This window comes from Lemur catta, chromosome 6 (assembly GCF_020740605.2).
Source record: "Lemur catta isolate mLemCat1 chromosome 6, mLemCat1.pri, whole genome shotgun sequence".
NCBI classification, from domain to species: Eukaryota; Metazoa; Chordata; class Mammalia; order Primates; family Lemuridae; genus Lemur; species Lemur catta.
In genome coordinates, this window is record NC_059133.1 from 29,274,435 (window position 1) to 29,301,873 (window position 27,439).

At 33.8% G+C, this 27,439-nt stretch overlaps 2 protein-coding genes across 9 annotated transcripts in view; one reads left to right on the plus strand and one right to left on the minus strand.

Moving 5' to 3' along the window:
* TMTC3 (transmembrane O-mannosyltransferase targeting cadherins 3) overlaps positions 1-9,874 on the minus strand; it is a 111,308-nt gene extending 101,434 nt beyond the window's left edge. For 5 of the 8 annotated variants that reach the window (XR_006735739.1, XR_006735738.1, XR_006735740.1 and 2 more), the window contains exons 1-3: positions 9,684-9,842; positions 4,427-4,643; positions 473-691 (exon numbers count right to left, since the gene is read on the minus strand). Coding sequence is in view for 3 of the 8 variants with exons in the window: in XM_045553282.1 (XP_045409238.1) it covers positions 473-691; positions 4,427-4,615 (408 nt within the window). In the remaining 5 variants the exon portion in view is untranslated. Of the gene's footprint in view, positions 1-472; positions 692-4,426; positions 4,644-9,683 lie in introns of all 8 variants that reach the window. The other 3 variants (XM_045553282.1, XM_045553283.1, XM_045553280.1) reach the window with 1 other exon arrangement.
* A 229-nt stretch (positions 9,875-10,103) lies between these two features.
* The window catches only part of CEP290 (centrosomal protein 290), an 86,892-nt gene continuing 69,556 nt past the window's right edge, over positions 10,104-27,439 (plus strand). Inside the window, exons 1-10 of the mRNA XM_045553285.1 lie at positions 10,104-10,220; positions 10,818-10,947; positions 11,094-11,171; positions 12,216-12,285; positions 12,578-12,624; positions 14,900-15,043; positions 22,462-22,515; positions 23,268-23,420; positions 23,970-24,152; positions 24,864-24,953. Coding sequence (XP_045409241.1) covers positions 10,846-10,947; positions 11,094-11,171; positions 12,216-12,285; positions 12,578-12,624; positions 14,900-15,043; positions 22,462-22,515; positions 23,268-23,420; positions 23,970-24,152; positions 24,864-24,953 — 921 coding nt within the window. The 5' untranslated portion in view covers positions 10,104-10,220; positions 10,818-10,845. The remainder of the gene's footprint in view (positions 10,221-10,817; positions 10,948-11,093; positions 11,172-12,215; positions 12,286-12,577; positions 12,625-14,899; positions 15,044-22,461; positions 22,516-23,267; positions 23,421-23,969; positions 24,153-24,863; positions 24,954-27,439) is intronic.

Consider the following 27,439-nt stretch of genomic DNA (forward strand, 5'->3'; position numbering starts at 1 on the left):
TATGACAACAGACAATATGGCTAAGCATCATCATTTGTTAGAATGTCTGTTCACATTCCCATATATTTGATATATTTTCATCCCTTACTTAATTTGGCTTACTGATGGACTATTTTCTATCCTTTGAAACACAAACATTGACAAAGTGACAAATAATACTTAAAATCTGCATTGATAAAAAAATTAGCAGAGAAAAGAACAGTATATATTTATATTACTAAAGTTAAGACATTTTTATGTTCTTGAATGAAAAATGTTTATATTTCAAAAACTGTTTTAAATTTAAAAATTTTATACAGTAGGGAGTCAGATTATGCACTAGAAAGTTGAGACTTACTGTACTAATTTAAGAGTCTTCAAATACTTGGATTAAAGTCATGGTTACATTTTTTTCTTAAAAATATATAACATTATAATCACTGGAGGATTTATAAAAAAATAATGAAAAAAATCAATTTATAGTTTTACTTACTGCTTCAGTGTGTATTGGGTGTACTGCAAAAAGTAAAGAAGCAATCACACTACTCCGGTTCTCCAGAAAAAGTTTGCAGACTTTAAGAAATATCACACTAACCACAGCATGAAAAATCATATTTAGGAGATGATATGACATTGGTTTTAGTTCACTAAACAGATAATTTAAGCGAAAAGTCAATACTGTTAAGGGACGGTAAGACTTGTGGCTTCTCTCCTAAAAGGAAAAACAATCACTGATTATTAAAGTACTTTGATCCTTCAGGGTACAAAAACTAATCATCACATTTACTATTGAAAATATCTACATTTGACTGAGAAATAACAATACAATAATAAAAAGTCCCAATAGTAACACAAACATAAAGGATAGCTTTACAATCTGTGTTTTCCTGCTTTCTTAGTATACAAACAAGGTAATTTCCTCCCTGATATATAATGATAATAGAAACAACAGTAGAACCAACAATAGAGGAAGAAAGGCTATTAATTCCTCTTCAATATATAGGTTTTTCAAAAAGTAGGACAACGCTGGCAATGGTCAAGCTGAAGTATAGGATTCTCTCCAAATCCCGCCTCCCTATCTATTACCAATACAAAAGTTTATATAACTGTTGGCTAGATCTTCAAAAGGAAACATAAGAACATAATGCTTACCAGGTCAGTTCAAATAGTGATGACTCAAAAAAGTACTCTAGTGTTTATGAAAAAATGTCCATAATGTATAAACCAAAATATATTAAACTAAAATCCCCAAATACTACAGAAAGTAATACAAGAGCAAAAACTTTGTTAGAATATGAGAATAGACACTTTTGTTGTGGTATTCTCTGTTGGCAATAAATCAGATTTATGTGAAGTACTGGATTTCTTTACAAATTAGAAGTTACATTTAACCAGAAATACTTTCTATCCTAAGAAAAAAATCAAAGCAGATTTAATAATAAAATACATAGTTCAAAAATATGCATAATATTACCCTATTTATCTTTTGTAGTTTTATTTAAAGGCATCCACACACTCAGCTTCTTTGCTCTTCTACCTCTTACTATATTCTGCTGTAACTCTCTGGCACGTAGGTATAGACTTATGCCCATTTATTCATGTTTACTAGGGAACATTAGGAAACACGAAGAACAAACCTTTCCTATTTTGAAATTAGGAGCATTTTAATATCTCTGTTTGTACTGACTACAGATACCATGATGTGCCATCTACTCAGAATGTTCTTTCCTGCTTGGCTAATTTCTGTACATTCTTCAAATTTCATCTCAGGTATACAAAATTATTTTTAAGGCACTGTATTGAACTGGTATGTTTTTTACAAGAAAGTAGAAAAAGGTTCTAGAAACCTTCTTAGTGCCTGAAATGTTAATGTGGCTCTGTTGGAACATATCTGATAGATAAAAGGATAAAGCCAGAAAGTAGAAGGGAATATATATTTTTAATTGCAGTACACATAATTGCTCGGTTAGGTCTATTAGATGCACATATGCCATAGGTAATGATCAACTAAAAGACAGACTGATTATTATAAATAACATAACTATCCATACATTTGGAATCTATTTACGACTCTACTGTGACAAACAATCATCAGCTTATTAGATATCAAGTTACTCTGTGAAAATATAGTAAGACAGCTAGGTCCATTATGAACAAAACAATTCAGATCATTATTATCGAGCATCTTAAAGAAAAATTACTTATGATGTTAGCTGGCAATAAAAATAAGCATGAGTATAATGAATGAATAGGCTAACAGTTCCTTGTTAATGTGAATCTCAATACAGGGATGGCAAAAACACAGTAAGATAGGATATCTGCAGAAGTTACCTTAACACAAGGTACTTTATAGGCCAAATGCTGGAAAAGGGTGGCTCATTACAGCCCAGTGTTTCTCAGCCATGGCTGTACCACAGAATCATCTAGATGACTTCAAACAAACAAACAAAAATAATCCTCCTTCCCCCTAACACCTTCCCTCTAACAAAAAAGTAAAACACACACACACAAAATAAGACAAAAAAATATTGATGCTTACATCATACTCTGAGAGATCATCTCAAATAACACATTTGGATAGAAGCTTGGTAATTTTTTTTTTTTTTTTTTTAAATGCCCAGGCAGATTCTAATATGGCAGCCAGGGATGTGATTCAGTGAACTATCAATAAACAGATTATTACATATCTAAAGAATGGGCCTACTAAAGAGATAATCTAAACACTGAGAAGTCCACAGGAGTCCAAAGACCCCTACTATGGTAGTATTTTCATATGGTTCAGGAGAATGTCCTAAAATATGTTTTTAACATCTACATTGGCACAAAAATCCTTATATGTGTGCAGACACACAGGCTTCCAGGCTATAATTACCTAATGACATCAACCATTAGATCTTTGAATGTGCTAATTCCAGGCTTATCATGAAACCTTATGACACCTAAATACTACTTAGAACAATTTTTCCCCTGTGTTACATTTGCCTACAGGGAGAGAATATGCCCATCAGAAAATATAAGGAAACTACACTCTTCAGTACAAATAGTTATTCTAGTTTGTTCATCCATTATGTCTAAGTATATTATTATGAGTCCTTTTCTTTGTCTGCTTATGGGTGCTCTGTACAAAATTAAATTTTCAATCTGAAAAGCTGAGAAAATCAGAAAACAGATCATGGACACCATGGTATGAGACCCTTTAATCTGGCCAGCTAAACTTTCAGTTCAAAATCTCAACATTATGACTAAAATCACTACAGATACTAGCATAAGGTGGGAGAGTGAACACATATATCTAGGGGTCTCTGTGGACCAAGGGTAGGCATAGAAAGGAATAAGCTGTTTAGAAATAATTTATAATAGGGCCATATTTTTCCCTCATTATCAAAAGATTTTTTTTTTCCAAAAACTAGAATTGGGTGAGAATAGAAAGGTTATAGGAGAATAAGGTCTGTTTACTTAATAAGAAAAAAAAAATTTACTATGTGCTTGTGCCTAGAGGAATGAAAGATTCCATCCCAACCCTTGAGAAGTTTCCAAATTTGGGAAATGATGAAAGAGGCCACAAATGATCACTGAAAAACAAGCTATTACATTATTACATGTTATGTTTCCACAATAATTTATTCAATATCTATGTGCCATGCATTGTAGATAGATATATTAATTCATTTATTTATTCTCAAAGTGTTATTCTCTTTGACAGATCAGGAAATGACTTGCCATCTATTAATAAAAATTGTATTCCCATCTATTTTGCATAGCTAATGTAAAACAGAACTAAAATTAGAACCCAACTTATATGATCCCAAGCCGACAAGGGTTTAACCCTAAACAGTTTAACCAGCTGATCTTCAAAATAAAGTTACTGGCAGAGTAAAAATACCCTCATAAAAATGAACTAAACTTTTGAGTTCTCAATATGAAACTCAAATGACTGTCAGGTAAGAGATATGACAATGATTTAAAATTTTTAATAACCACTTTTTTCCCTGCAGAGAAACTGCCAATGTGTACTTACTATTTTTACCCTTAAAGTCTAATCTGTTTAATGTTGAAGTTGCCATATTTTAAAATGGTGAAATATTACAGTCATCTCTTTTGCCTCACTTATAAGACACAAAAAAGAGAAAAAAAGTCAGTTAGCAAGCAATAGACTTCTATTACACCTATTGCTTTCTCTACATATTTGGTTTTCACATAATTATTTTTTAAAAGTTAAGCTAAGGTACACAGCCAAAAAATAATCAAGTACTGCTTTACAGGAGATAATCACACCTTCAGTTTTCTGTCCAATTTATTACAAACATGTTATGTCTCATATAAAACTTTAAGGGAAAAAATTCACAATTGCTATGATGACAATGTTGATAAAGAGAGAATTAGAAGTAATAAACTATCAAAATATTTTAAAATCTGAGATATGCATAAGTAGTATATAATTACTTACCTCAGACATAGGAGTTCCCCAGAAGTCATTCTGAAATAAAGTTTTCAAAGGTGTAGACGGATGAAGATCTTTATTATCAAGTATTGCTGAAACATCGTCAAAAACAAAACCACAAAAGAGGCTGTTCCAATAGCAGGCAGTAACTACACCTACTATTAAGGTTACTTCTTTGAGGTTAATGTCAGCCATCTTTCCTACAAGCAGTTGTGGAGAAAAACTGGGGAAAAAAAGTATGAAGATAAAATAAGCAACATGTTATTTTCAAATAAGTTCAATTTTAGTAGGTAGATAATAAGTAAAATAAAGATTGTATGTTAATTATCCAGAGAAAATTTCAGCTCAAGGGCCATCCCTCTGTAAGGAGCATTGGTGGGCCACCCTGTTAAAATTCAGACTCCCATCTCTTACTAGATACAGCTAAGTAATCATCCCTCCTATCCCATGGCAGAAGACTGGAGTATTTAAAACATAGGGTCTCTGATACAGGGGACACAAATGAGAACAAAGGTAGCATACTGAAAATAAAGCTTAAATAAAAGTGTGTCTGTTTATTTTATGTTGAGACCCTCCAGCCCTCTTCTTCAACTGGTCACAGACTTCTGTAAAATTTTACAACACTGGAAACAAAGAGAGGATTCTAAAATCTTCCAGAAACAAAGCAGGTTCCAGATCAAGATCAGGAATCAAAACAAATCATTCTTTTAACCAACAACGCTGTAAGCTGAAAAAAAAAAAATCACCCCTCAAAATAAAAAGGAGAGTAATGCTTCAAATTTCTAAAAAACAATGATTTGTAATCAAAAATTCTATATCAATAAACCAAAATTTCCCAAGTGGGAAAGAGGAATACATTATAAGTCATTCAAGGCCTCAAAAAATTTACCTCTGATACCCCTTCTCAGGAAACTAGGAGAAAAGGTACTTTAATAAAATGAGAGAGTAGACTAAGAAACAGAAAGAGAATCAAGAAATGGGATCCAACACAAGCCAGCAACATACATATGCTGTAATTTAGAAAAACAAAATGAAAACAAGTCAGGGTACCAGTCATTGGGTAGGTAAAAATCAAGTTTTGTGTATAGGTCAGAAACCCCTCTCTCCTATAAATAATTCAAGTCCCTGACCTGATAACATCTATTCACTTGGGTGTGAAAAAATGCTGTTTGATTAAATGTTCTAACCACAGGAGAGTTTAAAATTAATAGAAGAAAAAGATGTAAATTAAACCTGTGGTTTCAATACTTTGAAATTATATTCGGGAGTAACTTATGCATCTTATTTTTAGAGTACTTGTAATGTTTGAGAGAATCCGACATTCTGGAGACTTTGATACATCAGCTTCATAACTACACTTTTAAAATATATGATATGTATAATATACATTATTTTAAATTATTGACTATGCAATTTCTGAATTTAGAATTTTTAGTTGAAAAGTATTAAAATTTAGCTAAGTATACAAACAGTATTGGAATTTTTATAAGAACCTGGGAGTTGGTTTAGTTTTAAATTTAACTTGTTAGATTTATAGCAGTTATTTAAGTATTGAGAAAGTTTTGCTTGTTAAGTTAGGCATCTGATATACTTAAACAAAAATGAATGCATTCAAACCAATTCTATTCTTCAGTATAAATACACTTATCTGATACAGATATACATATATATCTGTATATATATTTCCTTTTGTATATACATATATATATACATACACACACTTATATGTATATGGTTCTTCTGTTTGTTGTGCCTGGGGTCATTCATGTGCTTACAGTTATCCCGTGGCTTGACTAGGGTTGGATGGTTTGAAGAATAGGGGTCTCAGCTTTCAAAGCTAGTCTCTGTTACTTATGGTCACATCCTCTATTAGGTTAGCCCAGGCTTCTTAAATGATGATCTCAGGACAGTAGGAGGGCAAGTCCCAAAGCACAAGCTCTTTATATGCCTCTGTTTACTGAGTATTTGTTTATTATTAATAAACCAAGATAAATCCAGAATCAAAGAGGGAGAGGTTATAAAAGGGCCAAGATAAAAAAAGTTTTAAGGGCCGGGCTCGGTGGCTCACGCCTGTAATCCTAGCCTTCTGGGAGACCGAGGCGGGTGGATCGCTCAAGGTCAGGAGTTCGAGACCAGCCTGAGCAAGAGTGAGACCCCGTCTCTACTAAAAATAGAAAGAAATTATCTGGACAACTAAAAATATATATAGAAAAAATTAGCCAGGCATTGTGGTGCATGCCTGTAGTCCCAGCTACTCGGGAGGCTGAGGCAGAAGCATTGCTTGAGCCCAGGAATTTGAGGTTGCTGTGAGCTAGGCTGACGCCATGGCACTCACTCTAGTCTGGGTAACAGAGCGAGACTCTGTCTCAAAAAAAAAAAAAAAATTTTAAGATTCCTCAAGGGAGTGTAATATGAGAGAAAGGGAGAGAAGAGAGAGCATGTCATGAGCTCAGTTGTGGAGTCAGGTTATGTCCAAAAGAGTCTACCTGCAAAGTACAAGTTGGGGGAAAAGGAGGGGTTTACACAAGGGCATAGATAGATAAGATGCACTGGGGGCCATTACTATAATTATGTAACATACCCCTGTTGTTAGTTGTGGGAACTTCTAGTTTTTTTTAGGCACACAAGCATACTCTCAGATGCATATGGTCTAAATGGATGGGATGACTGATCTATGTTTGCTTACAAAAATGGGACATCACCATTTATGTGCACAAAATTCAACTGCAATTGAAGACTACTCACAAGCTACACTGTAGAGATACAAAACACAGTTCCTTCAACAAAACTGTATTGAGTGTTGACTTTTTGTAATACAACATTGCAACTGTAGACAAAATAAATCTACAGGATAAGTTTACATGAATGTGAAAATATTTAGCCTGGTAAGGAACGGTCTCCCAGTTCAATTTCCTTGGAAGTTGGGAAAGTCCTCTCAATTTCATTATTATTATATCATCATTTACAAGAAGAGTAATCTACTATATTTGTACTATTTTAAAGTTTGTTAAATGTAGTTTGGCTGGCAAAGTTTGCAAAGTTTGTATTCACACCGACTCCTACTAAACTTTCTAGTCTCCTCATGTTGAAGGAAAACAAGTGTCAGCTTGTTGCACACTCATTCCTAGCCATGAAAACAAGACAAAACAAAACATTTACTATACACAGGATACTAAATTTCTCATGGCCACGCTTTATTGTAGACACTGGAAAAGTAAGCTACCATTTATTTTCTTGATAAGTCAGCAAAAAGGAAATGGAGGTAAAATCTAAGGAACACAGATGTTTTGGTACAGGGAACAAAGGTAGCAATTATAAAAGGCAAGGGGCTTTCTTGTGAAGTGATTTTGGTCAGAAAAAGCTGGTTTATAACATCCTAGGAAAAGAAGAAGGCAGGTCTAGGCAAGTATTCCTCTAACAGCCTATTTACAAAATTGTCACATCTTGATGAAAACTGACAGATGCAGAAAATCTGATGAAAAATAATACAGTTTTAGCAATTTTCCTCAAAAAATATAGTGAGTTACTGAACTAGAACTTGAGTTAAATTTTCTCATTCACAGGTACAAACTGATGACAGTGCTTAAGAACCAGCTAACTCATTCCCTGCTGTAGCTCCAGCATCTAGCAGTGTACAATATAAAAAATATTGTTAGAATGAGTTAACAAATGAAATTTAAGCAACATTTTGCTTTCAGTCAGGATTGTCATCTAGGTTACAATCTTAGCTTCATCAATTATCAGAAAATAACTTCTCTGCACTCACTCTCATTTTTAAAAAATTAGAAAAAAACTTACCATTAGACCAGGCAACTTGAGTTCCTGGGAATATAAATGTAAGCAAGAGGGTGGGAAGTAAGGGTGTAAAAAACCAACACAAACAAAACTAGTAAATTAATAAAAATAACAGTTATAATAAATGGAAAAAAAAAGAAAAACAAGGTGGTACAGTAAAAATAACAGATTCCTATTATGAAAATAAATAGGTAGTAGTAAACATACTACATGACATAGTATTGTGCTTGAATATTAAATTTCATCCCTATCACCCTCTGCTAAATGATGAACTAAAAACACTGAACATGAAGAATATTTATTCAAATTCTTGAGTAATCAAAGTTATATTAGAATGACAATGTTTAATAAAAATAACAAGACTGAAGAAAAGGCACTTTAGAGATATTGGCTCCCAGAATATCTGAAGGGGTAGTATAGCAGTTAAGAATATGTCCTCCAGGCAGAAAGATCTGTGTTCAATCACACTATTTAGTTTAGAACAGAGTACTTAACCTCTTCAAGCCTCAGTTTCTTAACATAGATGGAAAATGAGAATTAGGTAGACACCTATTCCACTGGATTGTTATGATGATTAAATAAGATAATGAGCAATATTTGTCATAAAATCTTTCAGAAAAGGAGTACACAAAATTGTTCCTACAAATCTGAATAATGTCTAAAAATTTAATCTCACAAAATCAGTATGTTTTAATTTCCTACTTAACTATGTCTTGTTTTACTCAAACTCATGGTTTAAAAAGAAATCTCTTCCTTATTTTCAAAAATAAAATTCAGTCAATTATGTAAAAAAATAAGTGCCTAACAAAAAAAGTTAAAAGATGAGAGGCACTGGTTCAAATAGTTGGGAATGTCATTGACGATTTCAAGAAAGCTACCTAGTGTGTATTATATTCCAGAGCAGTGAGCAGTGGGATGAACAAAACTTCCCAAGAGTTAAGAGTGGTAAATACCTGAAAAGGTGCTTTCAGAAAGGGTGCTCTGGGCAACGAAACAAGTGACAACAGCAGTACAGGTGAGTCCGCCCGTCCCTCTTCTCTCCACCCCACGCAGTGGCCCAGACAAATACTAACCTCTTCTCTCTAGAAGGTTCACTCTTTCCTAGCTCCTGAACCTTCTAGCCCTTCTATCCGCGAAGGCAAAGGAGCTACAGGTAAGGCGGGAGGGGTCGGAGGATGCGGTGTTCTCAATTCTTCGCTCGCCCCCAAACCATGGTCACGACTGCGCGGCCCCCACTCCACTATACCCGGACAGATTCTGATACCAAAGAAGGCTGAAACTTCTTTTTTCCCCTTCTTACAGAAGGCACTACTCTGGACGCCACTTGCAAACGCTTGACGGGAAGGAGAGGACTTCCCAGCTTCTCAGTACCCGGCCAGGCCCTTCCGCCCCGGTAGCAGGAGCTCCTCACAGCCGCGATTGCACCCCTCCACCTCTCCCCATCCGCTGACCGACAACTCGCCCTCACCTGGGAGCGGTTCCTTCAGGGGATGCTTTAGGAAGGCCTCAGGAAGAGCAGCCCAGTGAGTGACGCCACCGAAGCCACAGTCATTATCTACCTTGTTCAGGCCACCAGCGCGGACGCGCCTCAGCCACTGCGCCTCCCGCCTCCCGGTCCTCCCCCACCGCCCCGGTACAGTCGCAGTCTCCCGCACTGCACGCCGGGAGCGCCCTGCCGCGCCTCCTGAGACTTCAGTTCCCAGCATGCACAAGCACCCGGGCAGAACTGCATTCTGGGATTTGGAGTCCACATATCACGCCTTCTCGTTTTTAACACAGTGGTGCAAGGAACGTGGCGGATCATCTAAACGTAAAGCGTCACCCACGGTCGTGAACTGTAGGCTCCTCTTGCATCCGGGACCTTATTCTGGCCTCAGCTGGGTGGGGAATGGTGTCGCTTAGCAGCCGTCGCCGCTTTGGCTAGCTCGGGACCGGTTGGCAAGACCCAGAGAACGCGTGGAACCGCCCTAGGGAGCTGTCAGGGGCCGCAGCGAGGCCCAGCTTGGTGGGTGCAGTAGATGAGGGACCTCCGCCCCTTACCAGGCTTAGTCTCGGTCGGTGGGTCCTTGTAAGCGGGAGCAGGGCCGGTTTGCAACAGCGTAGCTACCCCGCCCCTTCCTAGCCTCTGGTTTGCAACGCTTGTGCCTTCTTATTTCAGTCCTGGTTTCTCCGACATAGCTTCACTCGTTTTAATTGTTAGTTTCTGCATTTTTTTTTTTTTTACCTCCAATTCCTGCTTCTCCGAATCAGAGGTCACTTGCAACCTTCCACATACCCTTCCGCTTGGCACGAGTAGCCATTCACTCACGTTGGTGGTAGGGGGTGTGGAGAAGGGGACCGAAAACCTTAGTCGTGACCTAGATTAGTTTTAGCAAGGAAGCCAGTCATATTTTGTTTTGTTGGCGCAATATCTGTGCTGACTGCTGTAATTTTGATCAAGGCTGTTTTTGCGCACTTAATCTGTTTTGCAGTTAAGGAGCCATAGCTCTGCCTAACACCACATAGAGTTAAAATGATGTAATGTGTGAAAAGTGTAAACTACTGTAAAAACAATAATACTGTTTACCTTGAAAATGCTGATACCCACCCATTTTTATTACAGAAAGTGGAGCACAGTGAAAGAATTAAAGATGCCGCCTAATATAAACTGGAAAGACTTAATGAAAGTTGACCCAGATGACCTACCTCGTCAAGAAGAACTGGCAGATAATTTATTGATTTCCTTATCCAAGGTGTTTAATTGATAAATAATACGTAGATATACACATTGATCTGTGATTAAGTTGTCCTTGAAATCATTTTATGATTCAACAGGAAGAGTTCTTATATTTTGTTTAAAGTTATAAAATAAAAAATAGTTGCTTTTCTCTTTACTTAGGTGGAAGTAAATGAGCTCAAAAATGAAAATCAAGAAAATGTGATACACCTTTTCAGAATTACTCAGTCACTGATGAAGGTTTGTATGCAGTAGGCTTTAATAGTAGCTTTGGCTGTTAGAGGAAATTTAAAAATCTGTTCTTATATAAGCTAATCCCTGTGAAAGTACTTGGTAATATCTAAATCACCACTCAAACATGAGATATCGTCAAATGTGAATTGAGGATTTTAATGTGCAAAACATTGCTAGTTTCTACGTAAAGTTCCTGAAAGAATGTATAGGGAAAACACAATGGTTTGTTTAAAAATAACATAGGAAGATATACCCTGAGGACCAAGTGAAAATGTGAACAATGATGGCTATAGGGAGATGTTAGGGGGGAAAGGGATTTAAGAGATATCAGAAGACTTTATAGAAGACAAAGACTGAGCAGTAGTTTCACATAAATGGAAGGCAGTGGTAATATGGTAATGGAATTCTAGTGCTAGTGGTTACCATAAATAAATATTGGGAATGGGAAATATGCTTATTCTTTGCATTTGAGGAAACAAGTACAGAAAGTTTTTAGGTTGTAAAGAAAACAAGTCTTAGGTAGATAGTTGGGGATAGGCTATCCAGGGCCTTAAAGGTATATTATATGCTATCGGCAATTGAGAGGCCAATAAAAGTTTTTGAGCCCTGATTAATAGATACAGAAATATGCCTTAGTATGGAAAAACTGAGTATGTTATGTAGGACAAATAGAAGGGAATTGGAGCTGTTTAGACATAGAATTATGAAGGAGTTTAGACATAAAATTATAGATTAGAATAATGGCAATTGGAATAGAAAAGAGTTGGTGAGAAACATTACAAAGGGAGAAGTTGCAATACTGGATATAGGACTTAAGGAGCTGAGGTAAAAAGAAGAATCAAAGATATTTCAAACTTGAAAATCTAGAAATTGTAGCCTTAAGTACAAAAATAATTCATTTATTCATTCACCAAATATTTACTGAGTGTCTCCATGTGCAATCATTGCAAACACTAAGGATTATGAGAGTAAATAAAACAAAATTTTTATTTTCAGTGCTACATTCCAGTGTAAAGTCATATTGACATAACTTTTTTTTTTAATGTTTAGATGAAAGCTCAGGAAGTAGAGCTAGCTTTGGAAGAAGTTGAAAAAGCTGGAGAAGAACAAGCAAAATTTGGTAAGTACCTTGGAAAAAGTTTATTATGATGTTAAACAATGAATTCCATTTATTCATTAAGCAGTAGAAAATTTAATGTATTCTATAAAATGTATATGTTCAATTTATTTTTAAAAATATTTTTATAACTCCTATTTTATGGGTCTAGTGTATAATACTTTCTCTTATGTTACCCTGTTATAATCATAACAGGATCTTTTAAAATAATTTTTTTATTTTATTTAAATTTATTTAAAAGTTTGTTTTGAGGTAACTCTAACCAGTTGAAACATTTGTCTTTTTTTTTAAATAGAAAATCAATTAAAAACTAAAGTCATGAAACTGGAAAATGAACTGGAGGTATGTCCTTTTGTATTCCCTATAAATGTAAAATATAATTGTCATTCATTTTGAATTACTTAAACATTTTTTATTATTGGATGGAAAAATCACAAGGATAACATTGTGCTCATAGTTACTTGTTCAGGATATATTCTATATGCCTATTATGTGCCTTAGATTCTCGTAAGGATGGAACATCCAGTTGTGAATGCAATAAAAATAGTAGCTGGTTGGAGCTTACAGTCTAAGGGGGTATACAGAAGAATTACTAGTAACTAAAGTAGAAGGTGGAGATTTGAGAAATAGTGAAAGAAGGGTATTATAGGAGAATTAGCTTTTGAGAAAGCTAAGGACTAAAATATGAATGTATTGTTGAGGAACTAAATACACTGAAATTCCTGAAAAGGTGGAAGTTATACAAATGTATTAGCCTTCGAAAGGAGGAAGACTCTCCTCTTTTGTATTAGGAGGGGGAGGAAGAGGGGATGTGTACAGAAGCTTTTATGTTTGTAGGTGTAGTGCCTGGAAGTCGAGAGGTTGGAGATGACGTCATCTGCTAAAAGCAGGAGTGGGAGATGGTATGGTCAACATTGTAAGGAAATCAGATAAAGCTTAAAGTATAAGGCAGAGAATAGAGTCGGATTCGGAGAGTTCTAGTCCTGATTCTTTTGTTTGTTAACTCTGTGAACTTGGATGAGTATTTTTTATTTTCTACTGTATATCCAGCTCCTGGGGAAATGCCAAGCATTTTCAATAACTATTTATTAAATGAATTATGAAGTTGAATTGATTCTATGTTAGTACTTAGCCAAGCAGCTGCTATAGAATAGAAGAGTAGGGCAGCTGAAGATATTGGTAGGAAAGTGGTCGAAGTGAGGATTATGAAATCTTAGGTGAATAGGTAAGGAAGTCAAAATTGGGGTTGAGTGGGGGCAAAGTGTAGAGATGGGAAGGCAGAAGAGAAGTCAAGGAATTAAAGTGTCCTGTGAGGTCAAAGAGCAGCTATGGTGGAAATAATTGAGAAAATGTTCCTGCTTGGATAAGGACCTAGTGTGCAGAAGTGAGAGACTGTAGTGAATTCAGTGAACAAGTTAAAAAAGAAAATAGACTCAAGCAAAACTATATGGAAATTTCTTAGGCAGGCTTTTGATGGAAGACTGTAAGCCATGTGCTTAAATTCTCAATGAATTTTGAAGAGTGACTGGAAAGTTGGTCACTTGCTGCTACCATGAGTAGGTAGGGATGAAATAATTGGATGTCATGTGAGATTGAAAGCAGCTAGAATTTTTGCAGGGCGGTGGAGGAATGATAACTTGGAAATTGAAGGGTAAAGTAAATCTAGGAGAGTACCAACACCTTCTCTTGACCCTGATTTACATGGGATGTGAAAGAATGAGCAGTTTCCAATTGAAAGAGTTCCAAGGCAATTAGTATACTAAAGGAACTAAGTTGCAGCTAAGGCAAGGAGATGGAAAGGAACATTCAGTAAAGAAGTTGAGCAAGTAAAATATTAATTTATCTTGAAAGAGGATTTTAGATAGCACAATGGAAGGCTTTTTGAAGAAGGGAAAGAGTGAGAAAAATTTGGTTAAGGTAAAGGAGTAACAGAACTGTATAGTGAAAAGATGAATGGAGACCAAATGATATGATATTTCGGGCTGTGACCTAAATTAACAGGAATATGAGGCAAAATAGATTTAGTTGGCTGCGAGATCTTAAAGATAAATTAAATCTGGGCTGGTTAATATGGTGGCACTAACCACTTGTGGCTATTTATATTCATTAAAATTAAAAATTCAGATCTTCACTTGCACTAGCCACATTTCAAATGCTCAGTAGCTATATGTAGGTAATTGCTACTGAGCTGGACAGCACAGAGAACATTTCCATCATACCACAAAGTCCTGTTGGACAGCACTGATCTAAATAGTCCATGTTATGAGGGAAAGGGCAGGTTAAAAGCACCAAAGTTTAGTGCTAGGGTGAGGCTCTGTTGGTTTATAGCCTGGTTTCAGTTCTCTGAGGTTCAGGAGAAGCCTTGATAGTTCATCCATCGCCTACATTGTATGCCTTTGCAGTTTAGTTTGGTACCTGTGGCTAAGGGAGAGCTTAAGGAGTTGTCAGCCTGAATAAGTTGAATTTTTTAAAAAATTGTCCTTAAGCTAATCAGATTTTAAACATCTGTGCTAAAGTATAATGAAAATTTAAAGTAGATATAATTATTTCCTTGTTGGTTCATTCAAACCTCTAAATATAACGGGATTAATTTATACTTTTGGTTTATTGCTTTAAGATGGCTCAACAGTCTGTAGGAGGACGGGACACTCGGTTTTTACGTGATGAAATTTGTCAACTTGAAAAGCAATTGGAACAAAAAGATAGAGAATTGGAGGACATAGAAAAGGAGTTGGAGAAAGAGAAGAAAGTTAATGAACAAGTAAAACACCTTTTTTTCAATGAATCTGAACTGTTCACGTTACCTCAATAGAACACCTGATTTTGTTTTTTGTAGTTACTGGTAATAGTATCAATTTTTATGTTGTATATTTGAGGAATGATGCACAATTATCTTGAAGGTTTTATATCACTGTTCATAATCACAACTTTAAATTATAATGGATCAGATACTTCTAGTTAATATGACTTGGAGATTAATTCTTTATGTTTGGAGGTACATTTTTTCTCAAGACGTTAAAATTCTTACATACGTGAAATTTATGCTTCGGTCTTGAATATTGGTATGAAGCAATTAATAATCATTCATCAAGTGATTTTACTATCATAGTTGATTTTGGGTAAAAAGTTATATTTATTTGTTTTAACATAGTTATGCTAGATTTGGAAATTAACTTTTTAATGATGTATTGAATAATGGTTAATTAAATTCCTTGTTTTCAGATCTACTTTTCTTTATGTAGTGTATATACATTCTTGCAAAGTTGTGTTAATGCCAGTATTTTATAAATCATTCATATTTAAAATCCTGACTTTTTAATACAACCATAGTTTGTTATTGCCCCTTTTGTTATTTCTTGTTAGTCATAAAATAATTCATGCAGTGTTCACTTAAATTTAATTTTAGGAAAAAAGTTGTTTTCTGAAGACAAATTTGTATTTCCTGGCAGAAAAGTCTATTTTACCTCAGCTTCTTATTCAATGTTTTATTTATTTAACAAACCTATTTAAAGTTTATTTAACAATTCTTATTTTCCCTTAGCTGTCAGTAAACTTATTACAGATTTAGTACCTAACTGGTAACTCTTCCATCCCTGATGGCCAGAAGCTTTTTCTACCTTTATGTCTTTTAGAAGGTCACTGCTGTATTATATCCCTTATTTTGTCTATTGTTCTGTCAGAAACAGAGGGGTATAAATTTTAAGTAAACAACAATGATTATGAGATGAAACTGCTATTTAAAGAGAATCTGTCAAAAATTGATTTGTAAGGAAAAATATCCTTAGATTCTTGATATATCTATTTTACTTTCTAGAAGAATCATTTAAAAGTTATCAATACAGTTTTTGTAGTGGCGAAAGTATTGATTGATGTTACCTGAAAGGTTAGTAATAAACTCTTGGAGGATTATCTGTTTAGTTGACTCAGCAAAATATAACATACCTATGCATTTTTTTAGTAATTGTAAAGGATCCAACATATTTTATTCACTAATAGAATTATTTAGGAGGATGTCTGGTTTTCTGGACTTTTGTTCTTTTATGAGTTTACTTATCATCATTCAAACCACATACTTTTAGCTAATCAGAACTACTGTTTCCATTCATATCTTAGAATACTTTGTTCATAGGCACACACACAGAGAACACTTGAATCTATGGCTGATGTACCTTTCTAGCTGCTAGATTCCTTGAGATGGAATATAGATTTAGGCTGGAAATTCTTTCCTTGCCCTTAAACAGTCATTCAGTCATATTTAGTATTTATAGCATGTCAGAGACTGTACTGGTTACTAGGAAAACAGTGGGCAACTATATTCTGGTTCTCAAGGATATTTATAGTCAATAATAAGCATAACATAAGGATAATATTATACTTAAGGGGATACATAAGGATGTATCCTGGGGTACTCTGAGGAGGGTTACCTAAATCAGTCGTGAAGTTCAGGAAGTGATACATATGTAAACTGAGGCCTGAAGTAGAAGTCAGCCTGGTAAGGCGGATGTGGATGAGCATGGTGGTGAAGGAAAGAACATTCTGGGTAGAAGATACATTGTTAGAGGTAAAAGATATTATGGTATATTCAGGAAACTACATTTATTCATTTGGTTGGAATACAGATAAAAATAGTTTCCATAGAGTCCTTACTATGTGCCAGATACTTTATATGCATTAATTCATTCCTTATTTGACACTTATCATATGGGATAGGTCATTTCTATCTACCATGCTACAGATGAAGAAATTGAGACACAGAAATAGTAAGTAATTGCCCAAGGTTATACAACTAATAAGTGGTAAAGCCAGGATTTGAATCCAGTCTTACTCAAGACTCTGTGCTATCCGTGCTATCCAGCTTTTCCATGAGTTTTAATACGCATGGTCCTCTGGAAAGATAACCAAGAACAGTTTCTGAAGAATTTGGTCCTTTTCCTAAAAGGAGCCAATGAAGAATTTTGAGCACAGGATATCATGATCTGATCTATACTTTTAAAGTTTACTGTGCTTTGTAGAGTATGTATTGAAGGGGGCCAAGACTAGTAAGGAGATATTTGTGTTGATTCAGGTAAGTGTTAATAATGGCCTAATTAAGGTAATGACTGAGAGTATTAAGAGATGTAGACATGTTTGAGAGAAGTAGATGTAATTAGTTGTGACGAATTACTGGTTGTTACAGGAGAGTGGAGAAGGGAAAGTCTGCCTAATTTTGTGAGTTGGGCCACAAGGTAGGTAAATTGTGCCATTCACTAAAAAGGAGAACAAGAGGACTTTGGAAAGTTTGAGATTATTATTTCAGTTTTGTACATATTGAGTTTGAAGTCCTTGTGGGCATATTCAAAAAGGTTATCTATGGATATGTAATTTACAAGAGACACTGGGCAGATAATGAGGGCTTATGGGTTGTCAGCATAGGTATTATTGAAGTTATTGTAAGGCAACTTTCTGAGAAATGTCTAATAAAGCAGTGAAATAGGAAGAGGTGCTTCAAAGAAAAGCTCAAGAAAGAAGAAACATTAGGAGTGTGATGTTTGAGAAGCCAAGGGGAAAAAAAGCATCAGCAGCATTAATGCTATAGCAAGGGTGAGGAACCTTGGGCCTTCCCAGTTCTTAAGTGCAGCCTTTTGACTGAATCCAAATTTTACAGAACAAATCCTTTTATTTTTATTAATACATTTTTGTTTGTATTTTATATTTTTATTTTATTTCTAAAATGAACATATTTAAAATACCAAAGAATAAAACAAGTTTCAGTATAATCCTCCTAGATTAACTGGCACAATTAGAACATTAGTAAGGTATAAGGGCTAAACTGATGGCTGCTAGGCTCATGATTTAGTTCTAACTTCCCTGACCTGACTGATACAGCTACCTCACAAGGCTAGTTGGCGAGAATTTACGGGGGTCAAGAACACCAGTCTGTTATAAGCTTTTGACAACAGTGCACCGTGTTTCTGTTTGAAGTGGAATTTGTGAATAGTTGTGCAGCTCAACAGTATTTTTTAATTCTGTCTACTTAACAGACCCTCATGTCAAAGAAGACCAAGAGAACACTGAAAGAAGAAAACAGATTTTTAAGTGAGGATTGGGAATTGCAATATTATCTTGCTTGTGGTAAAGATAAGATGATTCACTTGGTTTGTGATACAGCAATATCAACATTAAAGAAAATCAATGATCATTAGCATTATAATACTCATAAGGACCACAAATATTTTAAATTAGAGGGAGAGGCGAGAAAGGTTGTATTGCAGAAGTTAAAAGGTAAAAGCAAACGCAAAGAAAATTCTTTCAAAGAACAGTAAGACCTGAAAATAATGCCACTGAAGCAACTTATAAAGTAGCTTATATACTTGGGAAAAAAGGGAAGCCATTCAGTGATGTATTGATGTAGAAATTGTGAAAGAATGCATTGTCGAAGTTGTAGGATGTTTAGACCCTGATAATGTTTCAAAGTACAAACAACTACCTCTTTCAAGGAGAGCCATTACTGATAAGCAGCATGAATTAACCTTCAACTTAACAGAACAACTTCATTCAATACTTCAAAAGGAAAATATGTATTGTTCAGTCACTTTGGATGAATCAACAGATACTACTGACTAGGTGCAGGTTTTATACTTCATTTGGGTCATAACAAAAGATTTTCTTTGCTAGAAGAGTTACTTGCTTTAGGCACTCTTGTGAACAGAACACAGGGAATAGATATCTTCAACATCTTTCAAGACAACTATTGTGAAGTTGGACTGAATTTGGTAAATTTAGTGAGTGTGTATGTACAGATGGTGCACCTTCCATGACAGGAAAACATGTAGGGTTTACTGCCCAGTTAAAAAAAATGTTAACAGATCCAGATGCTCTCATTTCTTTTCATTGTATCTTGCATCAGCAAAATCTCTGTGCTAAAGCTACTATTAATAGTTTAAGTGACACTTTGCAATAGCTTATAAGTATTGTTAACTATATTTGTGAAAATGCAATGTGCTATGGTCAGTTTCGTAACACGCTAAAGTTTAATGAGTAGGTATTCAGTGCGGATTTGCCATATCATTCTAAAGTGTGTTGGCTATTGAAGGAACAGGTGTTAGCCAAAATTTTATCTCTCTGAGAACAGGTAGTTAAATTTTATGAGGAACAGAATCAGCAATGTGAAATATTGAAAAAAGACTTCTATATGAATATTTCTGTGTGATATTTCAAATCAAAACAACTTGAATATTTCTTTGCACGGTAAAATTAAGTCTATATATGATCTGTGGCAAAAATCCAAGTATTTCAAAAAAAAGCTATCTTTTTCAAAACTCCTTTTCATCAAAAAGAAGTTTTGGATGAACATTTTCCCCAGTTAGCAAAGGTCACTGATGAGCATGAGGACATATGCAAATCGTCTGAAGAATACGCAGCTGTTATAGACTTAGTATTAGGTTATTAAGTATAAAATGTCTGATTTCCTTAAGTACTAAGTTTGACAGTTGATATCACTGACATTTCACTTTAACAGTTCTTGTTTTATTTTTATTGTGAAGGTACATCCTTAGTTTTTCAAATATAAATTTTGACTTGTGATTATCTTTCAAAAAAATTTTGGAGCAATTTCTGTGAAACCATGGATAAATAAATTCATGTTATTTTTGAATATGCATTCTTTCGTGGAACCAATGTAGCACATACAGCTCAAAATATCAACAAAGTGTTCTGGAAGGATGTGGCTAATGAATGCACAGTATGTCAATGGTTTGAGAAGTTTTGGTGATTTTAATCTTGAAAATGAGCCACGTGGGCAACATGAGACCAAGGTGGATAATGATGAGCTGAAAGCTATAGTGGAAATGAATACATCTCAACCTATGTGTGAATCAGCAGCAATGTTTGACATTTCTATTCTAACAATAGTGGACTTTGAAACAAATTGGCAAGGTAAAGAAGCTGAATAGATGAGTTTCACATGAAGTAAACCAGCATCTGAAGAGAAATCATCTTGAAGCTTGCCTTTCTTTGCTGTCATTACGTAAAGGTGAAGCATTTCTACCACATATTGTTATGTGTGATAAAAATGGATCCTTTTTGACAATCACAAGCATTTGGCACAATGGTTGGATAAAGGTGAAATGTTAAAACACAGTCCAAAACCCTGTATTCATCAAAGAAAGCTAATGGTGTCTGTTTGGTGGTTCAATTCTGGTATTATCCACTATAGCTTCATGAAACCGTGGTCAATCTATTACAGCAGATGTCTACTGCAACCAGTTGTATGAAATGATGAGTAAGTATGCTTGTGGACTTGGAAACTCTTTGTCATCCACCGTATTCACCAAACCTTGCATCAGCTGACTACCACTTCTTCCAGGCTTTGGACCACTTCTTGAAAGCAAAAACATTCAATTCTCAACATGCTGTGGAAAATGCCTTTTGTGATACCATCGCCACTTGCTCTCCATGCTTCTTCAGTGCTGGCATGAAGAAGTTACCATTAAATTAGGATGTCAAAACTATGTCGATAGTTTAGGTGCATACTTTGATTAATTGTACTGCTTCTTGTTTGTGATATAATAAACTACAATGTAATATAATAAAATACAATGTAAGTTTTACTGACTTTGAGAATCATGGCATCACACTCAGATTAGCCTCAGCTAGTTTATATCACCAAGGCACCTAAGGAACTGTGGATGGAATTGATTGGGCTCTCAGTAGATGACATTTTAAAGTCATTGTTTGATGCTAAGAAAGATCCAGTTGAAATATGGAAAGATGCAGAATACCCATGCCTTCGGCAACATGCTGGAAAAATGCTTTCTTGGTTTTTAACCACTTATTGCTGCAAATCTATATTCTACCTAACTCAAATCAACAGGCTTTGAAGGTCACAGTTGACTGATACCCATCTGGAGAATCAGCTGAGACTGTGGAACTGCATGCTGTAACTAAGTACACATTATTTCCAACAAAAAGCAGACACAACAATGTCATTGAAAGTTTAGTCAACTTTAAAATTAACAAATAGTTTTCATTTTTTGAAATTATTAAGTACATAGTAGTTATGATTTTACAAAATAATGTACATTTTTTAAGTGTATCTGATTGAAGTTTCTTGAATGAGGCCTTATTTGATTATAGCTAAATTAACGCAGCCTTGCAGCATGAAAAGGTTCCCTACCCCTGTGCTACCACATTCAAGTTTGGCTTTTCTCTTGTTAAAATTTTCTAATTCAGAACATAATGGGACTGTTTCTTAACTCCAAATAATAATAGGCCAACTTCTAAGATTTTTATTGTATTTTGAATTTTATTATGAGCTTTCTTTAAACTTTTTATTTTGAAAAATGTCATACCTTCAGAAAGATTAAAAGAAAAACAATAAACACCCATATTCATTTCATATAGATTCACCAGTTGTTAACACTGTGCCACATTTGCTTTATCTTTCTGTCAGTATCTTTGTATACACAGACATATTCTCTCTTTTTTGTTTTGCTGAGCCATTTGAGTTAATTGAAGATACCATGATATTTCACACTTAAATATTTCAGTATGTCTCTGAAAAAGAAGAGTATCCTCCTGCATAACTACAATATAATTATCATGTTCAGGAAATTTAATATTGATTCAATACTATTATCTAATCTGGTCTACAATCAGATTTCCTCTATTGGCTCAATAATGTCCTTCATAGTCCCCCACTTCCAATATCCATTGAAATTGGTGGACAAGGGATATAAACCTAGGCCAGTCTGATTTCAGATTGCTTCTTTTAACCATTACATTGCACTGCCTTGTATTTTTAAGTAATTTAATCCTCACTTAGTGCAAAGAATAGTCTAGCTATGACATAGAAGAACAGTGAAATACGAAGATCTTGGAGAGAAAAGCGTTCATTTTATTAGGGTTGTTTAGTGGGGGAAAGGGGATGATTTGTTTGTTACAATATCCTTTGGTTAGAGTTGTGTGTGTGTGTGTGTGTGTGTTTTTAATCTTTTAAACTGAACCTGTTTTATCCTTCCTAATCCTTAGTTTTTGAATTTTTGGCCCGCTATTTGTGTATTAGATTGATAGAAAGTCCTTCGTAGTTAAAACTTCTTTACTTTATTGAAGGGGACTTAAAATTTAAATCAATAACTAAATACCTAATTTTATATTAAATTGGTCTTGACTTTTACCTTTTTTTTTTTTTAACTATTTTAGTTGGCTCTTCGAAATGAAGAAGCAGAAAATGAAAACAGCAAATTAAGAAGAGAGGTTGGTAAAAAATTTTAGTAGTGTGGTTCAACAAAGATACTTGTTAAAAAAGTGTACATAAATTTGTATTATAACCAGAACTGGAATATTCTAAGTAACTGATGTTTTCAAACTGGCTGGTTTTATGATATGACTTTGTCTCAGGAAATAAGAAAACAAATTAAAATGTGAGGCCATTAAGTACCACATCTCTTAGATTTGTGTAGGTAAATCTTTCTTTCTGTTTTATAAGCTATTCTTTGTTAGTTTGCTAATTGAATAGATGATTGGATTTCTGTTCTGATTTCTTTTACCTATAATTCTTTTAAAATTTTTGTTACTCATGAAATCTCATAAATTCTGATTATTATTTGGTTCTTCTGAGCCAAATAATGTTTGTACATTGTTTATTTTGATAAGAGTTCTTAAGTTTCTAACTTGATCAAAATGTTCTTTGTTTTGGTTGATAATTAACATTGTTACTTTCTTTAGTTATCCAAAATAATATACCTCATCTTCCTAAAATTTCTTTTTTGCTTTCTTTAATTTCAGTTATTATTTTTAATTATGTATTGCCTTTCTCATTTCTAATTACCTTTTTCCTATCCTTTCTGGAGAACAAACGTCTAAAGAAAAAGGTGAGGCTTTAAGGGTGGTGAAATCTTGGAAATTTAAGGATGAGTTCTGAGAGCACTATTTAGAAAATGTAATTTTGTTTCTTAACAATGAATGAATAGTTTCTTGATGGAATGTTGTCTATGGTCTACCTTCAGAATGAACAGCTTCGTCAAGATATTATGGACTACCAGAAACAAATAGATTCACAAAAAGAAACACTTTTATCAAGAAGAGGAGAAGACAGTGACTACCGATCACAGTTGTCTAAAAAAAACTATGAACTTGTCCAATATCTAGATGAAATTCAGGTAAAATGAATAGAAGTCAGTTCAGAACAATGATTCTTATAAAACTTGAATTTCATTATAATGTAAATCGAGTATTTAACCCTACATGTAAATTCTTTAGTGTAAATCTGCAACTATGTATTTGTAAAACATGATATAAATTGTGTCTTTGAAGTTACAATTTTTTTTATTACTACTGAACTCTATATTTATTTTTTAACATTAAAAAACACTTTTAATATCTATCATATGACTAACAATCATAAATTCCCAGTGATGATAAACTCTTAAGAAATCTTTATATGGTTAGGAATATTTTTATGAAGTTACAATTTTTTAGTCATTCTTTTTATATGTGCCTATATTGGGCATAAAGAACAATTGAAGGCCTTATGTACAATTTTCTTGACCTTTACTTTGAATTAATTGGTCAACACTAATTTAGAGTAAAGGTCCATAAATTTTTTGAAATTTTCAGTGGATGCTTATGGCTCTATTTAGTTTTAATTTGGTTTAAACTTCAGTTTCTTAAAAAATTATTTTTTAACCTAATATCTTTAACTGGTTTAGACTTTAACAGAAGCTAATGAGAGAATTGAAGTTCAAAATGAAGAAATGAGAAAAAATCTAGAAGAGTCTGTACAAGAAATGGAGAAAATGACTGATGAATATAATAGGATGAAAGCTATTGTGCATCAGACAGATAATAGAATGGACCAATTAAAAAAAGAAAATGATCATTATCGACTTCAAGTAAGAATTACTGTTAAAATGATTTATTTACATAAACTTTACATTGTCTTATTACTATTTATTTGAAACTAGAAAGTACTTTAACTTTCTATGATATGAATTTTTGTCTGTAGTCTCAATATTGTAATATGTTGCTATGCTAATAATAGATTTGTTCATTTGTGTTTCTCTAATCCCCTCACACTTTGTAATTCTTGTCATCTAGGATATATAAATGATGCTTGAATGAATGTGTAGACAATGGTCCTGTAAATCTCATAATTGTAGGAATTTTCTACAAAAGATTCTTGAAAGTCCTAAAATTTAATTTTATCTTAAAAATAGTTACACTATAAATATATTAGAAACCAATACATTGTTCATTATTTATGTGGGATTAAACCTGTTTAAAAAGTAGAATAATGTTTAAAAATATAATTCCTTAGTAATAAAAGATAATTATGTCACTATAACGATGCAAAAACCACTAAAAGTCACCTTTAACTCTAGGGCTACTCTAATAATAAATAGGTATATGTAATATAATGTGTCTGTATATATGTGCATACGGATACATGTGTTTGTATGTACATGTATGTGTATGCAAATATGTGAAAATATATTTAATAACTACATATGTATGTATATATGTATTTATACAATATATATGCATATGTAATAATATATTACAGTACTTTACATCAATTCTTGAAATAACTGTTGTTTTTTTAGGTGCAAGAGCTTACAGATCTTCTGAAAGCGAAAAATGAAGAAGATGATCCAGTCATGGTAGCTGTCAATGCAAAAGTAGAAGAATGGAAGGTACTTTTCTCAATTGATATAATAACTTTTTCATTTTGTAGTTTAGATTTAGAGTATAGTCTTTTTTTTGTTTAAAGGCCTTAGACTAGTTAATAACATTTTTATTAGGGTTTTTTAAAAGTTTATTATATTTTTTAGCTACAGAAAGCTCTAAAACTATCCTATGTATTCCTCTAGCTAATTTATTACTGCATGAACTCTTCTAAATCAATGAATTGAACATTAACCTTTTTGGTAGACGTCTAAGTCCAAAATATATTTGTCATCTATATATATAATTCTAAATATAATTTAAATTTTTTCACTTAACTCAGAGTTACTTTTTATTGTATATATTAGTTGTATAGTTACAGGTTTAACTTTAGTTTTTCCAAACCTTATCTTTCATGTCAGATTAATCAGTGGGAATGGGAATAAGCAAAGAGATCTATCAGAATCACTTGGGGAACTTTTTCAAAATACACCTCTCCCTCCTCACCAAATTCCCTGGTCTCACCATGTCAGAAGCTGTGATTATAATAGTTGCATACTTGAAAAACGTTGGAGATGATTCTGAATGAATAATTCTAATTTTAAAAGCTACCACTTCTAGAGTCATTGCCTCTAGTGGGGTTCACATAAGTCTTGTTAGCACTTTAAATTGGTTATCATATGGGGAGCTCACATAATGTATATTTTAAACAAAAGCAGTAACAACGGAAATGAGGCTTATGGAATCAATCAGAGGTCAGTCAACTTTATGTAAAGGACCAGAGAATAAGTATTTTAGACCATGTAGTCTCTGGTATAACTACTCAACTCTGCTGTTATAGCATGAAAACAGCCATAGACAATACTTACATGAGTGAGCAGGACTGGTTCCACTAAAACTTTATTTATAAAAGCAGGTGGCAGGCCAGATTTGATATGTGGGCCATAGTTTACAAACCCCTGGAAAAAACAGTTGTTTTTACCGTATTTAATTTTGGGGGGGGGAAATGGTAGCATGTTATATGTATTCTGACCTAATATCTTTCAGTAATTATTTTATATCAGTACATACAATATTGCTTTGTTCTTTTCAATGCCTATGTAATTTTTCTTTGGACATATGTATATTATTTGATAATTGATTTCCTATTGTGTGATGTTTATGTGGTTTCCAATTTTTGCTGTTAGTGTTTTAATGTCTCTGTATATATATTTTGCAAATGTACAAGTATATCTGTAGAATAAATTGCTACAAATGTAATTGTGATATATGTTGCAAACACATTCTTCCAATTTGTCACTTGTTTTTTTGCTTATGGTATTTTTTGCTATGAAATATTTCTTTTTATATTTAATAGTTAAATTTATTGTTTTTTAATGGCTTTTAGCCTTTGTGCCATAATTAGAAAGGCTTCTAAGTATAAACCTGTTTTCTCGTTATTTCTCATAGTATCTTTTTGTTTTTTCTTTTACATTTAAAACATTAAAACATATATAATTCATTTTGGTATAAAGAGTGTAATATGGATGTGACAGAGCTATTCTGTTGTCCAGACATCATATATTATCTTTTTCTTACTGAAATAGAGTTCCATTTTTATTACATACAAAATTCCTGTTGAATTTGGATGTAATTTTGGACTCTCTTTTATTCAGTTGATCTATTTCTAATCACATATACTCATTTTAATTATTATATATCTTAATATCTAAAAGCTAATCTTTTTTTTTTTGAGACAGAGTCTAGCTCTGTTGCCTGGGCTAGAGTGCCATGGTGTCAGCCTAGCTCACAGTGACCTCAAACTCCTGGGCTCAAGCCATCCTCCTACCTCGGCCTCCAGAGTAGCTGGAACTACAGGTGTGCACCACCACGCCCAGCTAATTTTTTCTATTTTTAGTTGTCTGGCTAATTTCTTTTTATTTTTTTTATTTTCTAGTAGAGACAGGGTCTTGCTCTTGCTCAAGCTGGTCTTGAACTCCTGACCTCAAGCGATCCTCCCGCCTCGGCCTCCCAGAGTGCTGGGATCACAGGCATGAGCCAGCATGCCCGGCCTGATTTTAGATTTCTTTATGAACATTTTTAATGTAAATTTTAGAAATAGCTTGTTCAATTCTTACAAAATATCTTGTTTATTATTTTGTTGAGTATATGTTAAAATTATAAATTGATTTATAGATTCGTTTGGGATAAAAATCTTTATGATATTTCATCCTTCTAGCTAAGAACACAAGATACTTTTCATTTATTCGAGATACTTTATGCTTCTCAGTGATATTTTAATGTTAACTTCATAAAGATCAATTGTGTAAAACTTTTTGTAGTTGCATGGAGATACTTATAATTTTTTATTTAGAAATGAATTTTGAAAGATTAATTCTCAAAAAAAGAAAATTACAATGAATATTGTTGAATCATTTCCTATTGGAGCTTTAGGTTGTATATACCAAAGGAACAAAGATTGTACCAGTAGTTGGTGATACCTTCTCACCTCAAAGAATTTGATTTCCTATAGTTT